This window comes from Euprymna scolopes, chromosome 2 (genome assembly GCF_053919585.1).
Source record: "Euprymna scolopes isolate OS-2025 chromosome 2, ASM5391958v1, whole genome shotgun sequence".
In the NCBI taxonomy this organism is placed as follows: domain Eukaryota; kingdom Metazoa; phylum Mollusca; class Cephalopoda; order Sepiida; family Sepiolidae; genus Euprymna; species Euprymna scolopes.
Window position 1 is genome coordinate 84,213,642 of NC_136483.1, and position 18,470 is coordinate 84,232,111.

General features: G+C 31.2%; 1 protein-coding gene across 2 annotated transcripts in view; it reads left to right on the forward strand.

Moving 5' to 3' along the window:
* Positions 1 to 18,228, forward strand: part of LOC145293189 (GDP-fucose protein O-fucosyltransferase 1-like) — a 64,258-nt gene extending 46,030 nt beyond the window's left edge. The window contains exons 3-7 of one of the 2 annotated variants that reach the window (XM_080139684.1): positions 4,010 to 4,133; positions 6,823 to 6,991; positions 11,958 to 12,153; positions 15,696 to 15,923; positions 17,678 to 18,228. In XM_080139684.1, coding sequence (XP_079995810.1) covers positions 4,010 to 4,133; positions 6,823 to 6,991; positions 11,958 to 12,153; positions 15,696 to 15,923; positions 17,678 to 17,869 — 909 coding nt within the window. In that variant the 3' untranslated portion in view covers positions 17,870 to 18,228. The remainder of the gene's footprint in view (positions 1 to 4,009; positions 4,134 to 6,822; positions 6,992 to 11,957; positions 12,154 to 15,695; positions 15,924 to 17,677) is intronic. The other variant, XM_080139694.1, reaches the window with a different exon arrangement.
* Positions 18,229 to 18,470: the final 242 nt, after the last annotated feature.

Genomic DNA, 18,470 nt, shown 5'->3' on the forward strand with positions numbered 1-18,470 from the left:
GAGTTGAACAGTCACTTTCCAAAGACAAGTGATCACCATTTTGTTGAGTCTACCATGTCTGTATTTATCTGACTGAGCTGGCTCAAAGAAAAAAGGATTACTAGGTTCCAAATAATATACTAACATTTTCACCATAAAATCAATTTTATTAGACCTTTCATTAAAACTGGAACATGTAAGGCAAGTCTGTTCAGTAAGCAGGATTAAGCTAAAGAAAGAATATTGAATTCTGGAGTTCCATCTCCTTTTGTCATTGTCTGACAAATAATAACATGTTTAAGCATCTTGTCTCCACAACATCTTCTCGCAAATAAATTAGATCGAAAACAAATTAGCTGAAAGTCGCGCATATGCATAGAAGTGTTTGAATTGCAGTGTATTTTCCTACACAAGTTTTAACTTGCCTGTTTAAGCCAACCAAACTACAACTACACCTGAAGATTTTGTGTGTACATACAGAAGAAATAAACTCGTTGTATAGCTACTACATGTGCATTTATATGCTCGCATATGTTGAATGGTTTTTAGAAATTAGCTTTGAATCTCATCTCTGGTCATGTTTCTTTGGAGGTTATTTTTTTTGATTTCGGTAAGATTTTTATAAGCCAAATGTCTTTCCTTTTGCCAATTCAGTGAGTTTTTTTGAGAGCATTTCAGCATATGATAGATATATGGAACATTCCTACTAAAAAAGCATGGACGTTTGGGATCTTTAAAAAATATGTTTATATATCTGAAAATAAATCCGGAGATCTATTTAATGCGTGAGAGTTGAAAATATGAGTTGTCAGGGGGATAACTTTGTATAAAAGATTTAATGAAAAAAAAAGATATTGATGAATTGTACATTGCTTATCTAAGTGTGGCAGAAGAGAATTTTGGTTGAATATTTTCTTACACCAAAAATGCCAGAATTATTTTTACTTTTTTTTTTATGTTTGAAATATATTTTATATCTAGTACCATAATTGATAACTTTATATTTTAGTAAAAGAAAAAATATATATTTTGTATGAGGATTATAATTATATAGAGAAATAGTTTGATTTAAATTGAATAGAAAACTTTTTCTGAACAAAAATTGAAGCATTTTTTTCTTATTAAAAAAAAAATATTCAAAAATTAAACTAAATAGATAAATGTGTATGTTGCCATAAAAAAAATGTTCAGAACAGAAATGATAACATTTTTACAGAAATAAAAAAAAAGCAGTTGACTTAATAATTTTATGAATTTAACTAAACTTATTGTCGCAAGGGAGATCACTTGGTGCAGAAAGTAGAAGTCTTTAAATGTTGAGCTCTTGCATGTTTTCAAAGAATTGCATTGAATTAGAATTGTAACATTTTGAAAAAGATTGAAACTAGATCATGGCATTGCTTACACTTTGATGTCAACAGAATCGTTAAAACTCAATTTCACCAAATTAATATGAAAATAATACTCATTGTTTTGGTAAAAAATAATACATCTCTTAATCACATTAAACATTTTCTCGAACTTTTAACTTTCTTTGCTTCGTTCCCAAGTTAGTTTCAGACATAAAAAGAATTAATGAAGATATTTTAAACTAATGAGAATACAGATTACTCAAAGGTTCACCTTTTTTTTTTTTTTCTTAAGATGGATTTGCTTATTTCGGGGCAATTGCCAATCATTCTGTTTTTCCTGTGTTTTGTGTTCAATCCTTACTAGTAACCTATGATTTTGACATTTCCTTTATTTTAAAACTACCCACTAAGCAACTTTATGATGGGGATAAGGCAAGGCCATTTCCACTACTCAATTCAGGTAGTTCAAGATAAAATAACTAGAAAACTATGATATACTTATATAAAAAGCAAAAGTATATTTGGGTTTTTAAGTGGATATTAATGCAATTCATTTTCCACATTAGATTGGAAATCTTGAATGTTTGCAATTTGTCTAGTTGTCAAACAACGATCTTGTTCAACTGTAGCTTTTACATGGTCCCTGTTGATCATTTTTGGTTAGTTAAAGTGAGAAGCATCTCTTGCTGAAAAATTTTCTTTTTGAAATCAATCAAACCATTTCTGGTACACTCATTCTGTAACAACATTCTCCTTATACACATGGCATTTTTTTAGTAAAACAGCAATGGTAATGTTTGATTTTCCATTTCAAAGCTTGAAATACAAGCAAAAATATGAAAACTCCTCTGTTCTGAGGCTTATTACACACTGATGTCAATATACTCTCTACAACAAATACAGGATTCGAAGAATAAAAATATAAAATGATCTTTAGTAAGTCGGAAAAATGACATTACGAAAAAACAAAAATGAACAAATTTTTTGGCCAACCTAATATTTATGTACACTAAAAATGACTCCAAATTATCAAAGAATTTTAATAAAAAAATAAAACTTGCTTAAATAGCATCGTTTCAACACATACTCAGAAATATGAGTAAGAAATGAATTTTATTTATTGCTAAAATTCTACTTGTTTTTTCCCATAAGTTTTGGTGTACATTAATACTTTCAACCAATAATTATATTCATAAGATTCCCTGCTATTTTGTTTTTAATTATCATGTTTCATTACTATAAATAATCACTAGTTGTTTTTTTTTTTTATATGGATTGCACATTTGAAATTTTTTGGGTACATTTTTATTTTTAAACTAGCGGTCATAAAATGCGCTTAAATAGAATATTTTAATTTGTCCAGATTTTGTATATATTATTATAGTCATGATTTCATTAAAAAAAAAGTACTTGCGTGCAATCAGCTAGAATCGAAACCATTAGCAAAACTGTAAAATTCAAAGCTAGTGACATTAACACTGTACCAACGTGATACGCATACGAACTGATTAAAAATAAACTAAGATGAATGTACAAAATGTATAACTATTTTTTCAATTTTGACCCCTTTTTGAACCCTTAAAAACTATTTTAACCAGCTAAAGACCTATAAGAGAATGATCCATAAAAAAATCCAATCATTTGAGGCCCCTCGCTGTGTGACTTTTAGTTTCGGAAGAGATAGTATGAAAATATGGAAACACACAGACAGACATAATGAGTTTTATAAATTAGATTTTTATTTTTTTTTGTTTGTATGTATTTGTCTATCTTCTATAATAAAATAATCTTATTTTTTTATGCTCTCTCTAACAGTGCTAATAGGAAAATAAACTAACAATTCCTGAAGAAATCTTTCACAATCAGCACATACTACATTCCTTACACTGTTTATCACAAAACTACTAAAATTCTTTCCAGTATGCAAATTACATTTATTCTGCTAAAAAACGTCTGTTAAGTGCTTTAACTCTCACAAGTACACTGCAATAACTTTATTAACTGATATAATTGTTTTTATAGGACTGCTTCTTTGACGTATTGCAAACATAATTTGTTATAAACAAGCTTATCACAAACTTTACAATTATTACATCATCACTACATGTATGGACATTATATTAAAGTCACTATTCATACTTACTTATTTCTTGCATTAATCTAAAACAAAACATAAATAATCTACATAATCAAGATTTCATTAAACAATATTTCATAGCATCATGATTCCTCAACACTTTCTCTAATATTTATGGAAGAACAGATCTGCAATTAACAAAGATCAAACTTTTCATTAAATTTTCATTAAACTAATATGGCTCCATTATATTTTTATTACATTATACTTTTATGACTTTTAACAGACAGATCATAATTAAATTTTTCCAAACTATTACATAACCATTCATATATAAAATGTTAATTCGAAAAAAACAACTAATTTTGGCCCTTACAGTGATCCATACGTTGCACAAACACCTCGCACTGTCATTATCTTCACTTACTGATTTCTTTGCATATTAAGCTAATTTTTTTATTTGTACTTTTCTATTCTACTTAATAATATTTCAAGCCTATAGTCTTACTGTAAATTTTTTTTCTATAAAAATTTGTATCTTTTTATTTTTCTTTATTCTAATTTATATTTAGTATATATATTTTTTTTCGTATTGATTTAGCTACGGGTTTCTTACGACACTTATTTCCAAGTTGAACCTCTGAAACAATTCCACAGAGTGATAACAATGGAACAATTTATGGAGAAACTAGCGCCAAAAATCTGGCCGCCATCTCAAAGAATCTGTAAGTAAAAGCATTTGATATCTTATTTGTTTTATGTATAAAGAATAATTTTATAATTTTTTTTATTTAGAAATTGTTTTTCTACATTTTAGATAATAGTTATAATCATTATTATTCTTGAGTTAGTCCATGTTGAATATTTAAGATGACAGGGGAAGGCCAAGCAAAACATGAAGACATGACAAGAGACTTTAGAAAGAAGTATAGACCAGATATAGGTTAATTTGTAAGTCAATTTCTTAAAGCCATTCAATGCTTGCGCAAACATGCAAAACAAATGTTAAACCAAATATGGTGCATATTTTGTACATTTAATTTGGAGTCTATGGAGTGTCTGAAATCGACCTTTTGATTTGATAATTCTTAAGTACATTCTAACCTAGCATAGTAGCACCTCTCAGGACATATAATCAATTGGTTAAATACGAGAGTAGTTCCAAAAGTAAAGCCTCTTATTATTTATTTATTTATTTAATTTTTATTTTATTTATTTATTTATTTATTTATTTTTTAAATTAGCTAAAGAATGAAGGCAGGAGTGGTACCATTTTGTGGCCCAGAATGTATTTTTCTAGACCGTGACCACCATTTTCAATGAATTTTTGCCAGGAATTCAATGACACATCTCTGCTTCTGATGCACGTCCATGATAGGGGTGGCTTTCTTAATCTCTCACACCATCAATATCTGCAACAGAGATGAAACTTTCAGGTCATGAATGCATAAGTCCAGTCATCATAACAATGCAATTTGCAATCCCCGCTGATCTATTCATTGCGGAATGAAAAAATAGGAGGCATTACTTTTGGAACACCCCCTCGTAGAATCTGTCCGAAGTATGACCTGTAACTGTATCAAGCCATATAAAAAATATACATAATGAATAAATAAAAGCAAACGAAATGGATAAAGATTTGAAGAATTTGATGCATAAAATCCTTTAGAAAAAAACTAGCCTTGGTGCCCAGCGTTGTCCGGGTGTTTGGAGGTGTGTGTTGAGGCAAAAAAAAAAAAAAGGTGGTAGTAGGCAGGCTTGAACCCTTGAATGTGGAGAGAGGTGTTAAAAAAAAAATGGTAGTAGCGAGGAGAGGGAATCAAAACAACAGTAGGCAGTCAGGGTGAAGATAGGTGTTAAAAAAAAATGTTAGTAAGCAGGCTTGAACCCTTGACGCAAAGGTGGAAAAGAAAGTGAAAGAAAATCATCTTAGCCGATGACTCCATGACGCGACCGGAAGTCAAAAGCATTGAAATGAACCAAAGTCAATTCAACGATGATTTGCTAAAATGTCGGCAAAATAAATCAACCCCTCCTTGTACAAAATGGTGAAGGAATTAATATTTTTTGGACAATTTTTTTTATATCTGTCGTCTGAGACGTCCAACTTCAAAATGATACCGATCTTGTCAGGATCCATCGCCTCTGTTGAAAGTTTTTGCTATACATACATACATACATACATACATTTAAACAGACAGGTGAGATTTATATAATAGATGACAGGATTCCAAAGTAAATAATCCATAAAGGTTTGACATGATGCAAAACAAAATTACCAAAACAAACTAATTTATACATATTTTCTTGAAGATATTAAGTACTTGATGCTTAGAATCTTTTACCAAAATGATAAAATTTAGCATAAAATAAACTGAAAATGGTTGTGCTGTGAAAATAACATAATGTTATGAACCTAATTAAGATAATTTCATGTCATAGGCCTATTATTTTAATTATTTGGACTATTGTTCTCACCTTGAGTGTTATTTTCATAACGTTCCAGTTGATATAACCTCTGACCTTCAAGTGTATCTTGTTGAATTCTGGAAGCTTTCTGTCGAACTTGGAAATCTGCACAAGATATATCTGGATGTCTGATGTTACATCAATCAAAATGTTGTGAAAATAACACTAAAGAGAACAGTAGTCTGAATAATCCAGATAATACAAATTATCAATCCTCATCCCCAAAACTTAAAAACTTCATAAGCCAAATTAAAATAATTTCATGGGCCTAATTGTTTTAAAAACTAATAAAAACAACCAGACCAGCAGCTATTAGGAGCATGTTTTATGGAGGTGAATGCTAGGTATCCACCCAGTCATCACTAGCTCATCTTCAACATAAGGGCATAAATAATGAGATAAATATGCAATATCACATCTGCTCATACTCTGTATATCGGCTCTCATACTGTGGTGGTGAGACTGAATACATCAAAGCTTGATGAGCTCCTCATGATCAGTAAGCTATCTTGATTTATCTATGTTGAAAAGAACAATTCTTAATTAATAAAATGCAAAGATTTTAAGGTGGAAGCCTGAATGAAACTTAAGCCACTATCCTCAAGTTTGGAAAGTGGGATTGCAGGCTGCCAGAAAACATCACACCCTCGACCAAAGAAAATAAGACAATCAAATGGAATATTTAAATATATTAATTACAGAAATAATTTGACATGGATTAAATAACTTGAAAAGAAGTTGGTGTGCTCTTAATCAAAACAATTAGGAAACAAAAAAAATCCAGAATATCCAAAATATCTTAACTCAATAGAATTTTCATGAATCTATTTTTTTAAAAAATTTATTTTGTTTATTTATTTTTTTTTTTTGTTACATTTGTAGAATGCTTACAAATTTGAAAATGATGGATTCATTTTTTTTTTTTTTTTCAATTTTATTTTCCAGCCTTTTGTTACATGTCAAGGGCATCTGAAGGTTCCAATTGCAATGCAAAGGAAGGAAACCCTTTTGGACCATTCTGGGATCATTTTAATGTTGACTTTGTAGGTTCTGAATTTCACAATCCTCTCAGCTTTGACATCACTTCTGGGGAAACAAAATTGTGGAAACAAAGGTCAGTTATTGTCATATCTCATTTCATGATGCAAATTTTTCTTCTTTTTCTTTAAATAATTTTGTGTGAAAGGAACATAATCTAATCTTTTTAGCTATAAATAAACTGAGGATATTAATTTTAACGTTAATCAACCTCTTAGCTATAAAGTTTCTGACTACATTAATTTTTTTTAACTAAAATTTGATATTTACACTTTTTTTTTTAATGTAGACTGGTAAGTATACTTGTAATAAAGTAAAAAAATGTTCTGAGTTACTGTAAAAAAAAAAAAAAGCATGATGAAAAAGCATAAAATGATTTGTTTGATATATTTAGTGTTGTGTTCAAATGATCTGTTAGATATAGGAAACGTTTCACAGGGCTTTACAGTTGCATTTGAGTGATTTTTTTTTTTTTTTTTTTTTTTCAAGTGGCAAGTAGAAATAATAAAATGCTTATCTTTTGGGGATTTGTATTTCTTTCACTGACAATCCTTCAAAGCTCATTACGGAGTGAAAAAAAATATCTTTTCAACCTTTTATTTATTTTTTTTTAATAAAACAATTAAAATTAAATTATTTAAACAGTAAATGGTGTGATAGAACAATACTTTTATTTTATTTTGTTTTCACAAAGGCTGTTTATAAAAAATCTGAAGAAAATCAAATGTTTATACCTTTAAGTCTCAACATGAAATCCAGTGCATATTTAGAATTACACTTATTTAAAATAACAGAAAAATCTTTATGATGTACGTACTTGTCATGGAATGAAGATGTCATATTCCAAAAACCACATGGGTTTGAATAGTAACTTTATTATTTGGCTAATAAACAAAAATATTTAGTTGTGAAAGGTCAACTAAAGATAAACTTGTCCGTAGAACCCTGCTTCATATATTGAAATAGTTTATCAGATGCATTAAATCAGCTATTATGTATAATTAATATTCAGCCAAAGCAAAGGGAATGCTGTAAGGGATGCGTGCGAAAGATTTGTCAAAAGTGTTTGGTTAATTTCTTATTAAAACTGTTGTGACAAGGGAAAGATCGAGATCATTTTGTTATATATTTATATATAGTAATTTATAAAATATATATGGCGATTAAGCTACACTGAATATTCCGCGTTTCATCCACTCTAGGACTCTTCAGGCTTATGCGCCTGTGTAGCTTAATCGTCATATATATTTTATAAATTACTAACTAGCTCTACCTACATATTGAGCACTTTTGAAGTAAATACTTAAAGTTTACGCATAAATCTATATTTTCGTATATTAATTTTATGTGAGTAAATTAAGTAGTTATATATATATAGAGAGAGAGAGATCAATAGATTAATATTTTTATTATTTTTTGCTGATATATTTTATTATAAATTTCGTTCTTTTTTTTTATTAGATTTTATTATATTTTTACTAATATTTTTCCCATTAAATCTATATCCGTGTGAGATGATCGTCATGTCGTAACCTCAAAAGTTCAATGCTAACTTTCATTATTTACTATGAAATAGTTTATCAGATGCATTAAATCAGCAATTATGTATAATTAATATTCAGCCAAAGCCTTGGCAGTGTTCTGTCATTCACATACTTTAATAGAAAATTAATTTGCTGAACAGAAGTTTTGCACCATTTCTAGGTCTCCTTACGGAGATTAAAATCAAGATTACGTCTAGAATCCTTATACTAATTTGATCAAATGATTTCGATTCTAGAAAATGTCTAAAATATAAGGATTAAACTAAAGGAGTCTTAAGAAGAAATCAAAATTTGGGAAATCTTGTTCAATTGATGCCTAATGACCATGGATAAAATTTAATGCAAATCTGAAATATTTGAATTTTCAAATGAGAGGTTGTGTTTATATTATGCTTCTAAAACAAAACAAAAAAAAAACAAACTAAAATACGCCAAAGCAACTGAAAATATGAACTAATTGTTAGAATTTCACAAGAATTGGAGGTTTCCACCACTTTTCACTGCTTGAGGTGTGACGGCCCTTTAACGATTTTAACTGCAAAAAACCAAAACCCAAAACTAGTTTATCAAAACAAGGGGCTTTTTCAAGGAGAGTAATTTAATTAAGGCAAGACATAGGTCTGAGTATTGGTGGTGAAAGAAAAGGTTGATTTCAAAGGTGTTAAATATGTAACCCCCCCCCTCCATTTCACCACATGCGTTAGATTGAAGATAAGCAGGATTTCCAAGTTCTGCAATAAATAGTTCACGTTAATAAATTCTCTCAGAATATTATTTTGAAGATCATTAATGAAGATCAAGAAAGTGTTGGATCAAGAATCGGCATTGATACTGTGTATTCAAACTTCTGCCCATCAGCAACTACTTTTATAGACCTAACAGAGAGAAAGAATTTGATATTTGGAGTATTAAGTCATCTTAAGTGTTATTAACACAACATTTTGTTTGATGTAACCTTTGACCTTCAGATGTATTTTGTTGAACTCAAAGAATCTGTACAAAATTTCAAATGGAACCCATTATTTTTTAATTTTTTTTTTACTCACATTCACTCCTAACAAGGTATATTGCCACTCGGATGCCTAGGAAAGATTAACAAGATGTTGGTTTACTTTACATTTAAACTTCTGCATATCAGTACAGCCAGGGAATCAGATAGCATGAAAGGAATTTCAAAGTTTAGCTGTTCAAAGGAAGAAACTGTTAAAATAGAAAGCTTTCTGGCATTTAGGGACCGCAACCAGTGAAGGGTGAGATTTTGTTGCTAAGCGGGTTTGTGAAGGATATGTACGTCGAGGGGACACAAGTGCAACAAGTTCATCAGAGCACATTCCATTAAAATACTTGTAAAACAAGCACAGGTGCAACATTGTGGCGATGGGACAGGGGTTGGAGCTTAGTTGACAAAGTGGGACCTCTTTTTTTGGACCCTATCCAAGAGGGAGAGGCTAGTGGTAGAAGCATCAGATCGGATGTGGCAGCAATACTCCACGCATGGGCAAATGATCGCCTTGTAGAGGTACAGGATACTCTCAGGTGACAATAGTCTTCTAACTCTATAGAGGGAACCCACCTTTGCAGTAGCTTTTGCAATGTCCTCAATGTATTTGTTCTAGTTCATATTGCCCGCAAATGTTAGGCCGAGAAGTTTGAAGGAAGAATTCTCAGGTAGGTTGTTATTTGTTATGGATGTAGGTGGTTGGAGAGACGTCTAGTAATTGTTAAAGGAGAACAACTTAGTTTTACTAGCATTAAATATTATCATCCATTTACAGCTCTATTCCACTATGGTCTGGAGGTCATTTTCTAACGATTCTGCCATTGTCTTAGATTTATGTACATCCATTCTTCCCTCTTGCATGTTATAAAGCATTGTATCATTAGCAAATATATCCATCTCAGACACAATGTTATCAGAGAAGTCCTTTATGAATATCAAGAATAATAATGGCCCAAGGATCAACCCTGAGGCACTGCCACATTAATTTTATGCTGCTTGGATGTACATCCATTAATGAGAACCTGGATGGTCCTATTGTTTAAGAAGGATCTAATTATATTTAGTATATGTCCAGTTATATACCATAGCATTTAATTTTCATTAGCAGTTTTTAATTGATGCGGTTAGCATGCTATCGTTTTGTCAGCTTTGACCGGGTAGAAGTTTTTTTGCATCACTCAAACCGAACATTGAACCTTCAGTTTTCTGAATTTTTACCTAGTATTTTGAGAATGGAAGACTGAATAATCCCAATTATCAATCCTCATCAATCAGAAACATAAGAATTTGATAGTTAAGAAGACATTGCCAGATACTCCATAGTTAGCAATTTTTTGAAGCAATCCTTTCTGCAAGATCTCATCATTGGGAAAATGATGAAATGGAAAAATGCATAATGGGTTTTAAATGATTCCCTCTATTTATGATCAATATTTAGGGAGTTGGAAATTGATGAAGGTCTGCATTCTGATTTTTTTTTTTTTTTTTCATATGTAAATGTGGCCAATCGTCTTGGTCAGTCGGTTGGTTTTTCATGTTTAAATTTAAAATGGTATGTTTGGTTTATCAAATGCAAGTTTGAAATTGCGTTTTCATCAATGTGACACTCTGTTCGACTGAGGTTGTTGAGTGCTGGTGGTTAGGAAGATGACACAGGATAAAGAAGTTTAGCGAGTAATAATAATAGAACTTATCAATAGACAATGGATAGGAATATTTTCATAACGCAGACAAAGAGAAATAAGGATAAATTAGGGTGTGATGAATGGCAATAGCAAAAGGACTGAACAATAGATAGATATATATTTAGTTTTATAACATTGAGGCGTAGCAACAATAGAAACGATTGACGGCTGACAAAGTTGGACTTAACGACAGTGAGTGTTTACGACAATTGTGAGTTGGGACTTTACGACAGTCAGTTGAGAGTTCAGTTGAACTTTGACTACAGATCATGGCTTGGGTCAGGTCAGAAAAGCTTTGGGAGATCTAGATAAACTGAGTGCAACAGACGAACCCAGCTTCGACGGGATGTAGATGTGAACTTAGCATGTAGACACACACATCCAGAGTTCAACCAATATATGTGAAGCATCAGTGTGTGTTGTTCTTGTTTCCCCGTGTTTATTTTATTTTTATACTTAGGAACACGTCTGTTTCCCCCTTGACAGCCGCCAGTGTAAGAAATTATGGCGATAAGGTCATAAAAAAATAAGACTATGGAGAACAAAGCTACAGCACATAGTGTTTGGGATGTCAGGCTGTTGAGCAGGGTAATCCACAGATTGGATGCATCGTAAGAATACTGATATCTTAAGATAAGATCAAAGGTCGATTCCCAGGTCAGCTTCTTGTTTCTTTTAAGTGAATTTTAAGCGCCTTTCCTAATCTTTATGAAAATAGTTTTCACAACATAACTTTTTTTTTTAAATGGACAAGGCATGAAGTTGTTTTAAAAATCTCAAAAATAAAAAATAAAAACTTGTTCTCCCTACCAGGTATCCAGCATCCAAGTATCCAGTTTTGGCCTTTGTTGGTGCCCCAGGACCATTCCCTGCAACTGAGAGTTCTCTCGGAGTTCAACGTTTCATTCGATGGTCAGATAAAATTGAGGCCAAGGCAGAGAAATTTATTAAAAGCAAAATTCCAGAACGACCATTTATAGGAATTCATTTGCGGAATGGTGTGGATTGGGTAAGTAATTTTGGTGCTAATTTAGAATTACACTTAGTTAAAAAATACAGAAAATCTTTACAATGTACTTTCTCGTCACAGAACGAAAATGCCTTATTCCAAAAATCATGTAAATTGATAAAGTAGTTTTTTGGGGGATGGGGGGAGAAATTGTAACAAAAACTTTTTGAGAATGAAATTGTAAAAATTTAATTTTCTTAATTCTATTGTTTAAGACTCTTGTTGGTTTGCATCCAAGTTTTCTTGGGTTGTCCAACTTTTTTAACCAATCTTCCACCTCAAGTTCTGAATTTTTGGTGCTTCTTCATTATTAGAGCAAAATTGAACTATTGAATTTCAATTAAAACCATTAGTATCTACTTAACTGTAAGTAAACTATCCAAAAATTACAAAAACGATTAAGTAGAAAATTGATGAAAATAGTTTTGGAAAAAATTTGCAAGTTTTGCTTAAATAATAAAGAGTAAAAAGTTAGCTTTAATAATAAAGAGTAACCTTCCAAATTGAATTACTTCCCTTCTATTTAGTCACATGCCACAAACAAATAAAGCAGAATCATTCTTTTGTTAACCCATGAAAATACTTGTTTTATGTACTAATGCAGTAATATTTAACTAATTGCGACATGACATTTGTTTTATGGAAATTGCTCCAGACAAGGCATGAAGTCACTTGTTGTAAGGAGCTAAAACATTTTTTTAAATACTACTTCAAGGTCAAAAATTTGCCAACGATAAGTAATGTAATAGATTCTGACTCAGAAAACAGCAATTCTTCCTTTGTCAGAAACATGGTATGTGAGGATTAAATGACAATAAGGGAAGTGAGAGTTATACAGCTGCCAAAAGTAAACCCAAGATCAACTTTCTACTCCCCTTTTAATTAATTTAATTAAGTAGATAACATTAGTTTTTAATGAAAAACTTTTGCCATGTTGACTTTTTTATGCTAGTAACCACTGTACATCTAATTTCATAAATGTCACCTATTTCAGCATTATCACTAACAGTTACCTTAAAAATCTGCATTAAAACAAACAAAAACAATTACGATTACGACTTTTATGACACGACTTTGAAATTCAGATTATTTTAGGTGTCTATGAGTAATCTAACTAGTAATACACACAAACAATAAAACGCTTTGGATAATCATAGATTTCAAGAGTATTCTTCTAAAATCGTCATATTTTAAAAACCAAAGCAGTTTAAGTCCTCAAAATACCACCATTTAGTTTGGAAATGAATATACTTTCAAATGGATTAATAAATAGTAACGTACATTATATATTTAAAGAGTTTGAAGCAAATAACGTGATAAAAATGTTATCCTAAAACAGCGTTTGTAGTAAGATTTTGTAATGATCTCTCCCTCGATTTGTAAATGCTTGTACCATGCTTGTATTAAGAATTTCATCATGAAATTTGAAAAATAACTAGAATAGATATCATTTTTAATGGTTTGGGGTGTCTGAACTTCTTTTGACTGCTCATTTCTTTGTTGTGTTAAAGAAAACATTTCAACATGACAAGTATAGAAAATTTTGAAAAAATTTTCTAACCGTAATTATGGGTGTCAAACGCTTTCTTAAAAAAACTCCCTTAATCCTACCTAGGTATCGGTGGCAAGCCTCCTAAAACCTTTAGTCCTAACAATAATGCTGTCCGAGTGGCAAGCTTCCCACAAAACAAAATTCTGCATATAAGTGTCTAAAAAAAAAAAAAAAAAATTAACAGATCCTTCCTTAAAAAGTGCATGATTTATCTCCCATAAAAAATAAATTGGTCAAGTGTCCTAAAACACTAGAATGGTCTCAAAATGGTGAATTATTTTACATTAAATTTATGTGAAATCAACCCCCACTCTAAAATTGTTTTTGTTTTGTTTCTATCAAATCTTCAGGATGTTCACACACAATTTCCCTTACCTCTATCATTAACCTAAAGTCAGAATGGCAACCTGTCCACCCTCTCATAATTGCACAAAGACCCTCTTAAAACCACGCATAGTCGTCTTTAGAAGAAAAAAAAAAAGGGTGCAGGATTTATCTCCTATAGGGGGGGGGAATGGTTAACTGCCTTAAAACGCTGGAATGGCTCAAAATCATTTTACATTAAATTCTAAAATAATATTTGTTTATCTTTTATTTAAGTTTTTCAAGGTGTTCACACATAATTACCTACAAAGGTAAAATCACATACATAAAATACATTACAATTCAACTTCGAGTTCTCTAACTTCTTTTCTTTTAATGGGTACATGGTATTTTTAAGGAATTGCAGTATATTTATGTGCATCTACTGCAGATTATTTGGAAACCAATAATTTCTGGAGATTTTCAGTGGCATATTTTAATTCATAGCACAAATGTGGTAAATTTCATGGCTTAATCTTGTGTTTTAACAAAGATATAACATTTTTACTGAAAAAGTAGTGTAAAAAATGTGTCAAAATGGATATGGTCTTAAAGAGGGAAAAATATCCAAACGTGTAAGGCACAAAAATAGTCATAACTTCCTTAATTTTAATTGGATTTAAAAAATTTAAAAAGATTCTTTCTTAGCTCATCAAGCTCTTTCTTTATACACCAATATTGTAATATTTTAAGCCATTTCCATTTTTTCATGTGTAGTTACTTGTCTGACTTGTTAAAAATGGGACATTTCTCGTCCCTCTGGTCTTTGATCCCACTATTTGATCTGAAAAGGTTGATATGCGGTAAAAGAAATAAACCGATCAGCTAAAACCCTACCTTGTTTATCTGACACCTGCTTGAGCTAACATTTATTCTAATTAATAGGTGCTACTAGACCAGGATGTCTGAAGATACTAACTTCCTAGCCTAAAATGCACCAGACATTAATGTTATCATGTTTCTGAATTTTTTAGATGAGAATTGATTCTTCATATTATTGAGTCTTCAGACTACTCTTCTCTCTTTGAGTGTCATTTTCACGTTTTGGTTGATGTAACTTCAGACTTTCTTCAGGTGTATCTTGTCGAACTTGCGAATTTGGAAAAAATTTCAAATGGAACCCTTTATTTACTTCATGGAGATAGCATGCTCTCGTTCTGTCAGCCATGACTGGATAGAGGTCCTTGAAGGTTCAATTCTCAGTGTGGGCAACCGAAAAATACAACTGAATTACTCAAGATCTCTATCCAGTTCGATTTGAAGTTCTGTCCAAATTCCTGAGTTCGACAAGAAACATCTGAAGAAGGTCGGAGGTTACATCGACCAAAATGTGAAAATGACACTCAAGGTAACAGTAGTCTGAACAATCCAAATAATATGATTAATATTATTTTTTTTCCCTTTTACTTTGCAATCATGTTCTACAAAGCTAAAAACAATTTTCCTATATGAAACAACTAAACTAAATACCACAAATATTTGAATATATAAAGAATTTGAAGCATAAAACCTTTTCCAAAGTTACTGGATTTAACATTAAATAACCCAAAAAGGGTTGATATGCCATTAAACAAAACAAAAAAGAAAGCATTCAAATCAAACTTATTTGCTATTGATCTTCTTGCAGAGGTCTGCCTGTTCTCATGTCAAAGAAACGCCACAGATGTTTGCGTCTGCTCAATGCACCGGTTACCACAACGAAAATGGTCTCCTCACTGAAGAAGTCTGTTACCCATCAGACAGCACGGTTGTCAAGCAAGTGAAGAATGAAGTGAAAAGGCTCAATGCCAAAACAGTATTTGTTGCCACTGATGATCGGGATTTAATCAAAGAAATGTCAAAGGTCATGAAAAAGGTAAATCTGTCATTTAAAAAAAAATGTTATGCACTTTAAAAAAAACAATTAAACTGTCCTTGCATTTTGAAAAGGGGCTCTGTCTGTCCAGTTTATATGTCATCTTTAAGTTTGATGTTGTATTTTCGTGGTTAAAATGTGCAGATTGAAAGGCTGCATCTATACTGACCATTGAAGAGAGTATCTTACAAATATACTTTGTCTAATTGTTTACTTTAGATCTGTCCAAATATTTCTGTAGACTATACATCCGTCTGTCACACTTCAGCTGTAGCAAGATTATAGGCTCATGTGTGAAAGAAATAAGTTTAAAATGCAAATTCTATTAGAAGTTAAATATTTAGAAATTATAAAAATAAAAAAAAAATTTTTATATAGAAATTGCTCCAGAAAAAGTATGAAGCCATTTGATCTAATGAGCTAACAAGAGACTGTTAGACTTATTCTTAAAAAGATCAAGGTTCAAGGGAAGCACTCAGCAGCAAGAGTTCCACAAGCTTACAGTTCTTGACCGAGGAATGGTGAAGATATAAACCTGTTAGTGATACACGCTCACAATTCTGCTGCTCATGGATGGCAGGAAATCAGTTTGGCCTCAACATACTCTCTTACAAATACATGCATGCCTCACAGACTCACATAAATCATTTTGGCATAAATAAGTTCAAGCTTGCTCTTTAATGAATGTGTTACCTCAATCATATTCTTGGCTCAGAACATTCAGGAGTTATCTCTCTCGATCAGATCAAAGTTATTGCCCCTGAACATTACTTGCCAATGAAAGAATGCACTCTTCTATTTCTGGGTACCAGATTGAATGTCACGTCGTATGTGAGATTCAGAAGCCATATTTAGCCTCTTTCTGGCTTGGGCTTAAATTTAGATTGATACTTTAATTTAGCATAATTTTTACAACTCTGATGTCTTTCTCATTAGATGTGGCAGCTATCATTTCCAGATATATTTAACTACTGCTCATCTGCTCATTCCAAATATATTCATCTAAGTAATATCTACTTGTACATTAATCACACACACCTCTTTACTGTTTGCGACTATCAACATGGACTTTTCCATTAGTAACATTTTATGTCTTTGACAAAGCTTTGTGAGAATAAATGTGTGCGTGCGTGTGTTTTTATTTTACATGAACAGCTTTTTGAAATTGATTTCTAAACTAACTTATCTCTATTTCTGAATTTTTGAAATGGGGATCAATTATTCGTATTATTTGGACTAATGGATAGAAGTCCTAAGTAATTCACAATTGTAGTTTTGGTTGAAGGTTCAATCCAATCCTCAGTGTTGGTGGTCTAAATTATGAATTATTTAGGACTTCTATCCAGTCATGGCTGACTGAATGAAAGTATGCCACCCCTGTGGATTAAATAAAGGGTTCCGTTCAGAGTTTGACAAGATACACCTGAAGTGGGTCAAAGATTACATTGATCAAAACCTGAAAATAATTCTTAAGATGAAGTATTCAGATAATATGAATAACTTATCTCTGGCCAAGCTTTTATTTATCCCTCTTTCAGTCATTCCTTTTTTTATTTATTTTTTTTTTTTAGTCTTGTTTTAATTCATGTATGATAAAAAAAAATCCATAAACGCTGACCAAATATTCAGCTGCTAAATAACATGCTTGTTTGTTATTCTCAACTTCCAATACTGTGCTAGCTATCAATAAGATAAATTTTTTTTATTTATTTTTATTTTATTAAATCAAAATTATAATTAAATTTTCTTTTCAGGTAAAATTTGTGCGTGCATATCCCAGCGACCCACACTTGGATCTTGCCATATTGTCCAAAGCTGACCACTACATTGGTAACTGCGTTTCTACATTCTCAGCTTTTGCCAAACGATACAGAGACACATTGGGGAAGACTTCGTCATTTTGGGCATTTAAATATCATTCAGATAAGAAAAACACAGAACTTTGAAGAACATTTATCAGTTTTTTGCTTTATTTTTTTAAAATATAAATTTTACAACTGCTTTTTGGGGAGGTGGGGTATTAAAAAGAAATTTAGTTTTTTTTTTGTTTTTTTTTTTAAGTACAAAATTTTCACATTGCCTTTTTATATGCAGATATATCATGACAAAAAAAAAAAAAATTAGATCCTATTGATGGTTCTCTTTAAATTTTGGAAACAATGCAAGCAAAAGGAGTGGTTTAATGTGATACAACTTCCCCATTCCCTAACTCCTCATTTCACAACACTATTTACTCACATGAGTAAATTTCAGAATACAATTTATGGTTGTGGACAAAACTTGGTCCAGTAGAATTTTTTTTTTTTTTTTTTATATCACAAAAATAAAAAAAAAGTTAGCCATATCTTTATAGGCCAGTGGTAGAGGTTTAGGCTTCTTTCCATGGGGTCCCGATTTCGAATCGCTCTAGATTCAGCTACTGTGAGTCGTAGATGACAAAACATGTGTCAGTGGATAATTATATTTTATTCTTTGTAATTAATAAATATAACTTTCTAAATAGCTATTTTTCAAAGAAATAATGTCTGAAAATTCTGAAAGTAAGTC